The 14,519-nt window shown below is 38.0% G+C and overlaps 1 protein-coding gene across 1 annotated transcript in view; it reads right to left on the bottom strand.

The window, feature by feature from the left end:
- The window catches only part of Dock7 (dedicator of cytokinesis 7), a 170,472-nt gene that overhangs the window by 51,475 nt on the left and 104,478 nt on the right, over nucleotides 1-14,519 (bottom strand). Inside the window, exons 22-27 of the mRNA XM_032901794.1 lie at nucleotides 12,893-13,062; nucleotides 5,922-6,011; nucleotides 4,648-4,737; nucleotides 3,640-3,735; nucleotides 1,462-1,602; nucleotides 1,248-1,361 (exon numbers count right to left, since the gene is read on the bottom strand). Of these exons, the coding sequence (XP_032757685.1) occupies nucleotides 1,248-1,361; nucleotides 1,462-1,602; nucleotides 3,640-3,735; nucleotides 4,648-4,737; nucleotides 5,922-6,011; nucleotides 12,893-13,062 (701 nt within the window). The remainder of the gene's footprint in view (nucleotides 1-1,247; nucleotides 1,362-1,461; nucleotides 1,603-3,639; nucleotides 3,736-4,647; nucleotides 4,738-5,921; nucleotides 6,012-12,892; nucleotides 13,063-14,519) is intronic.

Below are 14,519 nucleotides of genomic sequence, written 5' to 3'. Positions count from 1 at the left end.
TCAATAAGCCAGAATAAGTTTTGATAGTAATAAAATATAAATTTGGGGGGAAAGAACAGTGTTTTGAAAATATCTGTGAGTCAGAACTCATGCATAGATAATTTTTATTACTATAAAAGAAAAATATCCAACTGAATAAGCCTTCAAAATTTTAACAATTATATTGCTAAATAGAGTTCTTTTAAAATGTTTTATTTTATTTCATGTGCATGAGTGTTTTGCCTGCATGTACATTTGTGCACCATGTATATGCCTGGCGCCTACATTAGCAGAAGAAATCACTGAATTCCCCGCAACTGGAGTTACAGACTGAGAGCTGCCCTGTGGGCGCTGAGAACTAAACCCAGGTTCCCAGGAAGAGTGGCCAGTGCTTTTAGTCACTAAGCTAGCTAACCAGTCCCTTAGAATTATCAACCAACAGTTCTCCAAAACTAACCCACGAGCCAGCCAGGAAGCTTTACTCAACGTCAAACACCGCAACAATTCTGGGACGAAACCAAAGCTTTTACTTTCCAATGCTGTGATAACTCTGGAGTGACTACAGCTTTTAAGGAGCCAAAAGGCAAGACATAATAGTTGATAACATTTAAAAAACATAATGTGTTGCTTGTGGAAAAGGTCTAGGGTGTTTATAGTTTAAGGACGGCAAGATAATGTACATTTTGAACTTCAGTAAATATCTGACCATGAATCCAAACTCTAATGTTTAAATAGTAGTAATGACTCTGAGAGTGTGCTCCCACTCCCGGGGGATGAGGTGAAGTACTCTGGGAGGTGGGACCAGAAGGGAGAGCAACATTTGGAATGTAAATAAAATGATTAATTAAAAATAGAAGCACTGAAAGCCAAGTACTGTTTTCTTTAAGGGACACTCAAAAGCTGGCATAATGGTTCACACTCATAAGTAGACCAAGAGTTCAAGATCACCTTCAACTACAACAAGAATTTACAGCTGGCCTAGGTTACGTGAAACCTTATCTCAAATAAATAAATACCAAGGATAGGGAAAGTTCGGTTAGCCGTACACTCAGGATAAATGCTGTTCTTGCACAGCATTCAAAGCCTGCCTTCCATCACTATCTGAGTAGCTTGGGATAGTTCTAATAAGCCACACACCTTGTACTTCACCACAGTGTTAGCACAGAACTCGGCTACTCTTTCACTAGTGACAGATGTTCTCATGAAGCTCCAGCCCTCAAACTAGCTACCACAGTATTTCAGCTACTCAATAACTAAGTATGTATTACCTGTTTGTAGCAGGACTTTATAAGGGTAAAGACAAACCCTCGGTCCATAACCGACAGCAGATCATTGAGAAAGAAGGCAAGACTTGTATTGAGTCTCTCAACCATTTCTGTATCCTAGGAGACAGAATATAAGCAATAACAATGATGGTGGTGAACAAAAGCACAACCGTTTACTCTCAGCTTACAAGAGACATCCACAGAAAGTCATCCTCACCTTCTGAAACCGTGACACAACATCCCCAGCAATTGTGCTAACCAGGGCAGCGATATCATCCATAAAACGCTCTGGGAAACGGCTTTTCCTCGGAGCGTCGAGCTTATCATTAAAGTATAAGTGGTGAACCATGCTCTTGACCTGTAAACGGACACATACTGTCACCTGTGTTGCTGTTTTGCTTTATTTTATGACAGTATCTTACAATGCAACCCAGATTAACCATGAGTTCTCAATCCTGTCTTGGCCTCTCCAGTCTTAAGAGTACATGTATGTTCTACTATCTGGCTTAATTTTAAGTAAGTTATAATGGCTCTAAATACGCTGGCTATTTTAAAAATATACTATGTAAATTTAGCAGTCAACTGAAATACTTTTTTATTTCCCAGTGTTTTGAAAATGTTCCTTAAATATTTTCCATATGCCAATGAAATGTCAAACACAATAATACTTTCCCCTTTACTCTCATAAATTATTCTGTCATAACTTCAGTATAAGAACAATTTTAATTCAGAAATTTTAAATATCATTCAATTTTTCACCCCACTGCCCCTAACTTAGAAGCCTCCAATGGTGAGAAAGCCTGCAGTCGCTGTAGTCATCATGAGCCGTGTCAGTTGATCATTTTAAGTGGCTTCAGTTCACAGAATGCCTTTAGATACATTTTCACTAGAACACTAGGAATGCTAATGAAGAGTGCAAGCATCTACATTTAAAGAGCACTAACTGTTGGCAGCATGCAGCACAGTCAAATCTTTTTTGTTGCAGTGACAAATGAGCCCAGGGTGTTGGATGATGGGCATGAACTCTACCACCCGTCTGTATCCCAGCCCCCAGCCCACCCCACTTTTTAAACAGGCTCTCATTATGTAGCCCTGGCTAGCCAGGGATTCCCTATGCTGTCTCCACTGTCTTCAAACTAAAGAGATGTGCCTGCCTGCCACTGTGGATGTGTACTACGACTCCCAGCAGTCAGGCTTCTTCCTAAAAGGCCTTGGGATGAGAGGGATGTGCCATCAAGCCCAGCTATAGCCGACTCCTCAACTGTAATCTCTGGACTCGTACTTAAGAAATCTGGGGGGTTGGGGATTTAGCTCAGCGGTAGAGCGCTTGCCTAGCAAGTACAAGGCCCTGGGTTCAGTCCCCAGATCCGAAAAAAAGAAAAAAAAAAAGAAATCTGAACACACATGGAATACTTTTGTTAAAGCCAAAATTGCAATTCCTATTTTACAATAAAACTATGTGAGTTATAAATTTGATATTGATATTCTAAAAGAAAACGAGCTTTCGGACATATATATTCCCAGGTTTCCCTTCTCTGTAGATTAGTAAATCTGTAGGGAAAAATGTTTTGTATCTCAAATACAGGTAACAGTGACTGCTGTTGAACTGTGTTGAATTCTAAAAGCCCCTTTAACTTCCTTCTCTCCTCCCTCCCTCTCTCTTTGTCCTTATTTCTTTTTTTGGCTTTTGTTTTGCTCCTTATTTATTAAATACTATTTTTGTTGAAATAAAATGATCCCAGGATCTGAGCTTTCTAGTCCTGAGGGAGAAAACTAGCACAAGATTCCTAGAGCCAGAATGTCAGGACTGGGAGTATAGTACTGCTACCTACAGGATGTGTATACTAAAATGTCACTTAACCTCTCCCAGCCTCAGTAACAGGCCTGCATAGCCATCTGATAAGCACTTACTGTTTTAGTTCATTAAAAAGTCTGCATGTATATAAGTATAGCCCATGTTTTATATGACATGAAAAAAAATAATCAGTTTATATACCATTTACTGAAGTAAGCAAAAAGTGTTTCTCAAATTGACTGTAATGAGCATTTCCCTGTGCTCTATAATAATAACAGGACATATTTATAAAGCTCTAAATAATTGTTACAACATCTATAGCACTGACTTTACTAACTCGCATAGACTAGCAGAGACTGTCACAAGTTTTCTTGTGTATTCAAGAAGAACAACACAAAATCAAAAGCAGAGATGAAGTGAACCTCACACGTTATAATTTTACCTATATTGTGTTGCCCAAGGTGTATATTTAGAAAAAAAAAGTGTATAATTATGCTTGGGGGCAAATATGAGGGTACAGTTTCTAAAGTAAAAGAAAATGACTGACACGAAACCGCTTGCTGAGTTAGAAGTATTAAAGACCATGCTCAGTTCGCTTACCATCAACTCAAAAAAGAACCAGGCTTGCTGCAAAGCCGATTCCCGCACGCTGCCACTGCAAACGACCCACTGCAGAGCCAGCTCCTCGTGAAAGAGCTGTCCGGAAACAGAGACGTTATTATCAAGTCGGACCAGCTGAGGCCAAAGACCAAACCATAACACAGGCACAGATGAAGGCACAGTGGGAACGAGCTCAATGGGGCGGGGCACATGGACACTGGATGATGCGTGGACACACCCATTAACGAAACGACTACTTATGCATGAACACAGTGTCGCATGTTCAGAGCTGAAAAATTACATGTTGTCTTGGAGTAAAATGTAATTTTAAAAGGACAGGCAGGAAACAACTTCCTAAATTGCACTTGCAAACAAAAAAAACTAAACCAAAACCTCACGGCTACAAATCGGATTTTGTTTGTATTTTAAATGCATATTTGAACATACATTTATCAACTTTGCTGGTACAATTTAGGAAATACCATTACGAATTTAAACTTTTCTGTATGCTATTAAGTTCCAGGTCTTTAAGATGTATTTTTAAGAAGCAGAAACTTTGTTTTAATGGATATGCATACAAAGCACTTGCAAGCAGCACAGATTACTGTGAAAGGTCTAACAGGGCTGTGCACCGGGCAAGCAACATCGCTTACTAAGAGTGATAACTTTCCTAACTCATCTTCCTTTCCCTGGAGATTTAAAACAAAACAGAAGTAGTTACAGAAACAGAATTAAGAGCTCATATATTTTTCTGGTATTAAAAGTTGATTATATTCTTTGAATTACTATATTCTACAATCAATTCTAAAAGTAGAAACATTATCTTAATGAAAACAAGCCCTGAACAACAGTGGCATGGCACAAAGGCTCCAGACCTGCACTGCTTGTTCAAACGAAGTTTTAGACCCAACAAAATTATTTCAGCATCTCACACTGGTTGTGTAAGGAAACTTTACAAGTTTTTAATGGCTGGAATTACTTTCCCCCTCTGTCTTCTTATGAATCTACCTTTTTAGTTGGTAAGCGTCCCGTTAATGTTTGTAAGAAACTTGACGTCTCTGTGTGCGAAGACATACGATTACAACTTCGATCCATAGCCTATGGGTGAAGGTGAACGAATGGCGAGAGAACATTAACACTGGTGTGGAGGGCTCAGAAGTCACGGGCTACGCTCAGTTTCAAACATTCAGATTATTTCTGATCTCACTCCGTTATTTTAAGCTGCTTTAAAAGCTGTATGAAAACTGCTTCTATTTTTTTGTCTTTAAGATTAATTACCTTAGTTATTATAATACAGAGAGTGCTGCAAAGAATGAAACTTACCTGTGAAATCTACACATGCACATATCTAGCAAAAACATAAAAAGCAAAAACATACTTCTCAACTGCGGTCTGACCAAAAAAAATAGAAATCAAGAATTTTGTACTCAATAAGGGAAATGAAACTTTCAAAACATTATTTTTTTAAAAATATACCATTTAAAGTTTATCATAAACTGTACCTAAATCAGTTATAATCTTAAATGGAGAGTTTAGAAACTTTACTTTTTTCTATTGAAAACACATCATTTAAGTTTGCCATAAACTATTTGTAATATAAATCAGTTCTAATCTTAAATGGAGAACTGGGTTCTTTTTTTTAGGAATTAGAGGATTTTCCTTCAGAGCCAATACACAGATAAGAAGTATATTTTGATGCATCATGCAATTAGTTATCAAGCAACTAGTCTTAAAATATGTTATAGTTAAAATAAATTTCATACTTTGCAACACTTTACAAATGAAACAGTTTTTCCTCCAGCATTTATTCTCATAGCATACATACTGTAACTTATTTATATTTAACTTCAACTTACTACCAATCTTTTTACTTGGTGATTATGAAAAAGAGAAGGTAATAAAGGCCACAGGAAATGATATATTTACATTTACGTTAAGTCAAATGGAAAACTGTTCAGTATTTTCTACATAAAAATTTCCTACTAAAGATGTACAAGTCCTAAAGAGAACCTGTTGTAAAGCTATCAGTGCATAAACAGCAGGCACAAAGACACTGATATGATGTGTAAAGAGTAGGCAGGAGGAGACAGAAAACAAGAGGAGAGCATTACTGGTACAACTGGTGGATTCATGCATAGTAGTTGGGGAATGTGCAGGGTAAAAATACACACTTACAATGATTAAATAAAAGCAAGCCACTGAAATCACAGCATGTACTAAAAGGTAATGTTCTAACGGGAAACATCAGCAGCCAATAAAGAAACCTATAATGTAAACACCACCTGTGTTGACTCTGCACTTGGACTGGGGTTGGATCCCCATGGGGCAGCTTTTGGACCAGTGTTAACCCAGGAATTGGAGCGATCTAAACCCTAAGCACATAACAGAGAGCAGTTGGAAAGGAGAGAAATGTTACATGATGCATGCTATGAATTATCCTTAAAGACACCCAGTCCTCACAATGCAAACATGGTCTTCATTAGTACTGTTAAAGCAACCCAAAAGATCCCAGGTACATAGAGAGCATTAGTTCATCCACATCATCTTATCACATAGTGTACTTTTTTAAAGAAAAGAATATTAAGTATAGTATTTAAAGGTTATTTCAATGTAAAGTGACTGCCTTAAAGTACAAACCATAGACATTTCTACAGCATTATACTTATAATGCTTCCTAATATGGTACAAACTCTTAACTGAACTGAGTTGGGGGGGGCAGGTGGGGTTGGAGAAAAAAACTAAGCACTCTGCTAAAAGACCTTAAGTTCATTGCATTTCTTACTAGCTGAAAATTCCTCTGCAGTGAGAACTCCACAATTCTGTCAGCCATGATTCTTTCATTTTCTTTTAGAAAATTAAAAAAATAAGGGAAAAGACAATGTAAAGGAAAAGCTAAATTTGTCCCTTCCTAATAACAACAGCGAATGTGAAGTTGTGTTTCTTTTTATTAATATCGGTCATTTAGATATATGGGGTTCTATCTAGAGTGTGTGTGTATGTGTGTATGTGTGTGTGTGTGTGTGAAAAACATTATGTCTCTCTAGAAATTATATTTTTATCATCACCCTCATTAAATTTTAATGTGTTAGCTATTATTAATGAATATACCAGTAACAAGTTATTGAAAGGGATTACTGGTTCCTGACGACGTCAGCTGAGGCCTAAGATTATTAGAATCATGCAATAAATTTTATAAATTGCTTTATAAAATTCATATTCTATTCTCTACCCCACAACCTCCTGATTTCAAACTCACCTAAGGAGAGGGAACCTGCTAGATGGGGTTGAAACAAGTTGTAATGGGTGTTTGGAGGATTTAAGGGCAAGGATTACACAGACAACCCAAAGCAACATGATCAGAAATACTAAAGGCACAGACGTACTGGGGCAGAAATTACCGAGGATAAGGCTGCTTGAAAATGAAGCCATGCTGGCTCACTGGCACTGCTCTGTTTAGAAGGCAGGCTCCTCAGGGACTCCCAACAGCAACAGCAAATGTGGAGGCCCCAGCCCCCGTCAAACAAGTCAGTGAGCCAGTGAGCAGAGGGCCTGTACATCAACACATTTCTTAGTATTTCAGGAGAAGTTTCTGAGGGGAAATTAACCACTGCTTGGAGTTTTCACTTTAGGGAGAATATTTTCTCTACTTTTTTTCTTCCCAAACACAGAACAGTTGAAGTAGCTAACATTAACACAATCATCGGGGGTTGGGGATTTAGCTCAGTGGTAGAGTGCTTGCCTAGGAAGTGCAAGGCCCTGGGTTTGGTCCCCAGCTCCGAAAAAAAGAAAAAAAAAAAAAAAAAAAAAACCACAATCATCCATTTTCCCTCACTGACTGCCTAAGATGGGAAATAAGGTTCACACAGACTTTTCTGCTTGCTAATTAAAACTCTAAAATAAATGACTTTTTATTCATTTTCTTATCTAAAAAGTAGAAATAATGGTAGTCTACAGAATGTTTTAAGGAGGGTTGAAGTGTAATGCCTTGAAGGTGATAGATACCAGAAGTTGTTCATATAAAAATTTTCCAGAGATTAAAATTTTGTATTTGAATTAATTTATAATGAGTAAAAGTATACTGCCTGTGGAAAATTAATATCAGAAAAAAATCAGTTTGCTGCAGTTGTATTTCATAAATACAACATTGATGCTTGAATAGTTGTAATTACACATCAAAAGCTAAGTAAAGCTAGGACAGCCAGGGCTACACAGAAACACCCACTCCTCTCTCTAAAACAAAAACAAACAGGAAAGCTAAAGACAATATGTAGCCAGTTACTTTGTGAGGCAAATAACTTTTATAACTCAAGTGTTATAAAACACTAGTCCTTAAACAAATTCATTACCAATAGATACTAATGGAACAACCTTCCAACTGTTCAAGAAACAACGAAAAGGTACAATGTACCCAGCTTTGTGTGTGGTTTTGCCTAATGCCAATACTATTATTTTGTCTTATCTTGTAGGTAGAAAAATCTTTGAGGGGTGGAAGCAGAGTTTAATGAGCTACCCTGGGAGTGGGGTAGAATTCTACAAGAAATGCAGAAAGTGGCAGCCTGGTTTATGACTTTCAAGATCTGAACACTGGGAGGCCATTCATGGCTACCTGGTCAAGAATGTGGTTTCATATTGCCTGTGTCCTAAGAACAGGAGCAAAGTTAAATCTAAAGCTGTGGACTAATTAATGTGTACAGCACAGGATATGTCAAGGTAGGAATGGTCAACTGCTGATAAGAGAACAGCCACTAAAGAGATCGGCACTGCTAAAGAGAAACCTGTGTGTGCAGCACTGGGACATCTTAAAGGGAACATTTTACTCCTAAGAGGCTCTGACTTGTGAAGACCCCAACTCACTTAAAGAATAAAATTAAGTTGATGGGTTCACCAATTCTCAAAAGCAACTGCCTAGGAGAATGTATCCCTAGGATCAGTTCACTGGAGCTGAGACAGCTATATCCCAAGGACCCAGGCTACATCTTGAGGTCATCTCCCTAACCCTGTTCTTCAAGGTATGAAACCTTGCAGGACTGAGAGGATCATGAAAAGCAACTGAGGTCAAATAATGTATGACAGGGTTGCAGTCCTTGGAGGAGGCCCTATGAGGTCACTGTACAAATTTATGAAGGTAAAGCCTACATTTCAATGAAGACTTCAAGATGTTAGAGATGGCAAAACCATGAATCAAGAGCTGTGGGCATAGAAGAATCTGGTCTAAGAGAGATTCTAAGTCTTCCAAGGGCACCAGAGATGGAGGGCGAAAGTTACTCAAGCCTTTTGGAACCCAACTGACTATATTGGAAGTCCAGATGCCAGACATGGAGCTGCAGGATTTGGTGGTTGTCCTGATGGATTCTGGTTTTGCTCTGGTGTAATTGTTTCTTACTATATCCCAGTTTTTTCATTTGGGAATGGGAATATTTTTTTATGTTATTATATATGGGAGTTATTTAACCTGTTATGTGGAATTTTGAAGGGTAGTAAGTGTTAATTACTGTGAGGAATTTTAAAGCTGGAGTGAATGTATTTTATATTATAACTTGGTCACAGCCTACAAGGTCAAAGGGTAGTGGGATATGGTTTAAAAGTGATTTTTTGGGGTGCCAACTGGCAATGGGTGGAGACTTGTGATGATTGGTATGAACTGTCTACTTGACAGAATCTAGAGTCACCTAGGAGATGGCCTTCTGGGCATTCTTGTGGGGTTGTCTTGACTGTAAATGAGTGTGTGAAGACTCATGTGAATTGTAGGCAGAACTACTCTCTGGGCAGAAGATCCTGAACTGTATAAATGGAGAGATGAGCTGAGACCTACATGCAGTCCTCCCTCTCTGGCCAGGGTCCTGCTGCCACCTGCTGTGACCTTCCTCACCTGAGGGACATAACCTGCAAGTGTGAACTATAAAGCTAGCGCTTCCTCTCTCTAGTTGCTTTTGTCATGGTATTTTATCAGAGCAACAAAAGCTACTAAAACACAAGTTATACAAGCACTTAACAAAAATAGCAGGCAGACCTCACTAGGAAGGTGGCCTCTAAGTAAAATCTTAAATGATCTCAGAGAGCTGGTCCCAGGAGGATCGTGCTTAGAGACATGATACAATCTGACTCAACTTCTCTTGTGCGTCTTAACTTATAAAGCAACACTCTAGATACCATGTTGTGAACAGAACATACTAAGACGGCAGAGATGATAAGAAGGCAAATGAAAAGGCTTCAGTTCACTCTCCAGCATTGGGAGGTTGAGCGGGGAAGAAAAAAGAAACTCAATCAAAAGAAAACCCTGCTGCTATCGGCTCTCGTTTAACAAGCATTTCTAGAATGTGCATTCTAGAAAAGGATTTAGGAAAGCGGGTAAGTGGAATTCCTAAGAGAGATCTGCACTGAAAAGTAAGGTGAGGGATGATCAACCTAGCATTTATAAAAGTTCTTAATAAAGCACGAGGCTTGCACAGTAAGAGACTATCAGAAAAGGAAGAACTTAGAAGAATACGAAAACAGTAAACTCTGAAGAACAAACACTAATACGATATAGAATCTCAAAAACCAAGCAAACTAAACAAAAGAAAAACAAGAATTTGTGCCAAAGATCCTGGCAGGACTGTAATGGAGGCCCAGAGCACGAGCTGCCCTTGTACAGGCTCTGGGCTGGGTTCCCAGTCAGACACTCACAATGCCTGCAACTCCAGCCACAGGAAACCTGATGTTCTTGTCTGGCCACCAGAGGCATCTGCACTCACTTGCTCATACCATACACAAAAACACGTAAAAACATAAGTTAAGATAAAAGAAATAATTTTAAAATCCAAGTTTGGGGAGGTTGGGGATTTAGCTCAGTGGTAGAGTGCTTGCCTAACAAGCGCAAGGCCCTGGGTTCGGTCCCCAGCTCCGAAAAAAAGAAAAAAAAAAAAATCCAAGTTTGGATACATAACTATTGAGATTTAGTATGGTGGCAACAACTGTAATATGCAGTTAACAAGTGCAGTTAGGGTGGGAGATAGCAGGAAAGTAAACTAAAGAAGACAGCAAGAGGAAAAGGACTGAAGACACAAAGTTTACAAAGTAAAAGAACCAAGACACAAAGTATAATGGGCTCTATTTTAAGAGCTAGCAGAGTTGGCATGATGGCACATTCCTTTATTCCCAGCACTGGTTCCAGGACACCTTCAAAAAAAAAAAAATAGCAGAAAATAGTGTACAAAGTAGCAGCAGGAACACTGCTAGGAGAATTTTTTAAAGTGAGAAATAACATGTCTGTCTGTGGCCGAAAATGATTCCGTATATAGGAAGGACTCGAGATCAAAGAAGTCCTGACTGGGAATACTGAGTGAGAAAAGGAGGAGACTCCCAGACCAGAAGCAGTGGACTGTAAGCACAGGGAGCTCCATCTCCCTTAAGCAGCAGACACCAAGGAAAGGAAGGTATTAGGTGGACTGTGGCAATAACCTATGGCAGAAAGGTGAAAGGAGCACAGAATGACTGCCTGACTGACAGCACCAGGGATTTGAGGTGAAGCTAGCTGCCATTTTCAAGACATAGAAGAGGTGGTCAGTTGTTTCTAATGATGGTTCTAAGTTTGAGAAGAAAAGAGATATTGAAGTTTGATTGTGACAAGAATGCATGACCAAGGAGGAAAACAGAACATTTAGAAACTCCTCCCTCTGTCCTCCCGAGGAAAACAAGATCAAGTGACTAGAAGGTGAAAAGGAAGGCAAATGCCCAGAGTTGGGACACTAGAAAGAAATATAGATAATGGTCAGATGACAAAGTGCCTGAAATGACACCATGAATGCTAAGTTACTTATCCTGAGGAAAGACCTACGGGAAGACCATGAATAGGACAAAAGACTCTACCTCTGAGGGAAAGGAATTACGCTGGCGTAACCTGGATAATAAAGTTAGAATAAATTAAGAATAAGGACACAAAAAATTCACACTCCTTACATTTTTATGAGATAAAAGAATGTTATTAACTTTGAGGAAAAATATGAAAGTAATTACCATTTTTTCAATGAGAGTGAAAAATGTAAAACTACTTTAAGTAAAACTTAATTAGATCTGGGTTGGCAGTACATACCTGTTAGCACAGCACATGGGAGGCGGAAGTAAGAGGAACAGGAGTTCAAAACTAGCCTGGGCTATATAATGAGACACTGTCTCAAAGAAAGAGAACTTAATTAAGAAATGCTGTGATCACATTTAAAAAAAAAATTAGTATACACACCTACATGTACATGTGTATACATACATACATACATATATATATATATATATATGGACAAGTTGTTACTATGTTTTATTTAATGATTTTTTTTTAAAAAAAAGCAAAACTAATACCAATTACTAGACTCCCTGTTCTAAATCTTGAAGTTATATAACAAATATAAAAAGAATAATTGTAGGAGGCACAATGTATAGAAATTAAGAGATATTTTTAAGTGAGAATCTCGAGAACTATGCTATCTACAGCCTTTGGACAATAACCACTTGCAGCTCCCAAACATGATTCATTATACCGATTATAAACCCTGCAGTATACAACTGCCAAGTACTTCCCTTTACTAAACAACAACAACAAAAAAGAAAGTGAGGATGAAAATAAGGTTAAAAAATCTTTTCCTAAGCTTAAACTCAGAGTTATCTTTGTATTGTATATGTAGAAAAGTAATTTCCTGAATATTTTTGGTGTGATAATAATGGAGGCTCTGGATAAAGTATAGGTGGATCTTCTGGTTGGCCTCTTTCTTGTCTAGGTTCATTACTAAGCATGGTTACATAATCACAAGTTCTAGTGCTAGTGCAGTTCACCCAGGTCCATAGGAAACATAACTCTCTTACCAACCAAGGCCAGGAACTACTCTGGATGCTCTCCTGAAGGAGGAGCTCACACAGGATGTCACTGAAAGCACGTCTCTTGTACACATCAGTCACACAGGTCCCTCCCCACGCTACAGAATCACTAACCAATTTCACATGAGGAGACACCAGACAAGTTATATGTAATGACTTATCATCAACAAATTTTAGAATTTGGAAGATTCATATTTTAAATGCACATTGTACAGACTAGTTTATAACATCAAATATATTTAATAGAAATGTGAAAAGTACTTACTGACAGAAAAGGAATATTTTGCTTTTTTCTAACTCAAGTAAAATAGAAAAATAATTCCATACTTACTTTAAATACATCTTAAAATTAAGAATAAATTAAATACTTGGATAACTATCATAAATGGATAGTATGTCCTCGGTTTACCTTACTGCCGATGATTGACCGAACTTCATCATCTGGTGATGTGGGAGTCCCAGATATATCTGGATTACTGTTGCTAAGGCTTCGAGAACGATTTAAGTTAAGGCTTGCGGGTCTCACTGCAGATCTTGCCATTGTGGCATAATGCACTGATCCTCCCAGACCCCCGGGACCTAGGGTTGCAATAGAGAACACAGGATTAGTAAGAGAGGACCCCCAAAAACAACCACTTTACAAAATTCCACAAAAATTATAAAATGCTTTAGTTTCTAAATGAAAATTAATACATATTCTTTTTTAAAAAATAAATAATTAGAAATAAAACCACTCAAGAACAAGTGACAGCTATATGAAGCTCTCTCTACCTTACAGCAGTTGACACAAACCATACGGATTATAAATGAAAACCACGGTCTTGAATGTTTGAGTATGTCATGAGCAATAGCAAGTGAATGAGAACACACACCACCCTCACTCAAACATAGCCGTGTCTTGGACACAAACGCGGCAGCTGCTACCACTTGTTCTTTTTTCACTTACGCTTTCTGCTCTGCCCCTTGAGATACGGTCACTATAGGGCCATCCAGTCTATTACCAACACCACTTAAATAGAGTATGGCCTTAATTTCTCTATCTTCATAAGTGATGTGAAAAATAAAAAATAGCATCTTTGTTTTACATCACACACATACCCTCTAAAGATAATTCTAAGAGCCTAGGCTATAAAAACAAAGAATTCTGTTGTCTGAATAAGGTCAGGCACTATTTATAAAAGCAAAAATAGCCAACAATCATATTCATTATCTGCATCTTTTTTGTGCATGTGTAAACACATATATATATAGTGTGAGCGTGTTTGTATATGTATATACATATATATAAGTGTGTGTGTATGTATGTATGTATGTTTGGCTTCTTAAGATTAGCTTTGAAATCAAACTCAGGTCTTCATGAATGTATGATAATCATTTTACAGAATAAGCCATCTCCCCAGTTCTATCTATGTCTTTGAATTCTAGAATATTTTACAATGTCCTATTAAAAATGATACAAATCTGCAACTAATTAACGTGTATAATTTTTTAGGTCGGGGCAGGAAAAAGGTTACATGTCAAATGTATGAAACCTGACTGCTGAGCTGAACAAAAAGGCAGATGGAGACACATTCTGGGTGTTGTGTTCTGAGTCTACCACTGTCGCCCTCATGCTCAGATTCTCAAGTCAGACAGTCTACAATCAAGAGAGGAAATTGTGGGTCAAGACAGAAGACCTACTTTTCCCTCTTTTCACAACAAAGAAAAGAAAGTCTAGGCTAAAGCTTAAGCCAGTAACATTGCCAACGGCTGTGAAGGGGCAGGTATCATCATCACTAGAGATGAGCGACTGCTTCCAAAGCTCGATAACTAACTAACCAACTAACTGGGAACCCAACTATCGCTCACAAACACACTATCACCAATGTCACACAAAGGACAAGAAACTACGTAAGGCTTTAATATTCAGAAAACTTCTATTTTACTGGTCATGAAGAAATTGGAATTTTTCTAGACAATCATTTTTATATTACTATAGACATTTTAAGGTTAATAGAAAATTAGTCTACAATGTGTCTCCTTAAATGTTCAAAAAT

The sequence above is a fragment of the Rattus rattus genome, chromosome 1 (genome assembly GCF_011064425.1).
Source record: "Rattus rattus isolate New Zealand chromosome 1, Rrattus_CSIRO_v1, whole genome shotgun sequence".
Taxonomy (NCBI): domain Eukaryota; kingdom Metazoa; phylum Chordata; class Mammalia; order Rodentia; family Muridae; genus Rattus; species Rattus rattus.
The sequence above is the reverse complement of the archived record's forward strand: the minus strand, read 5'-3'. Positions and strand labels throughout refer to the sequence as shown.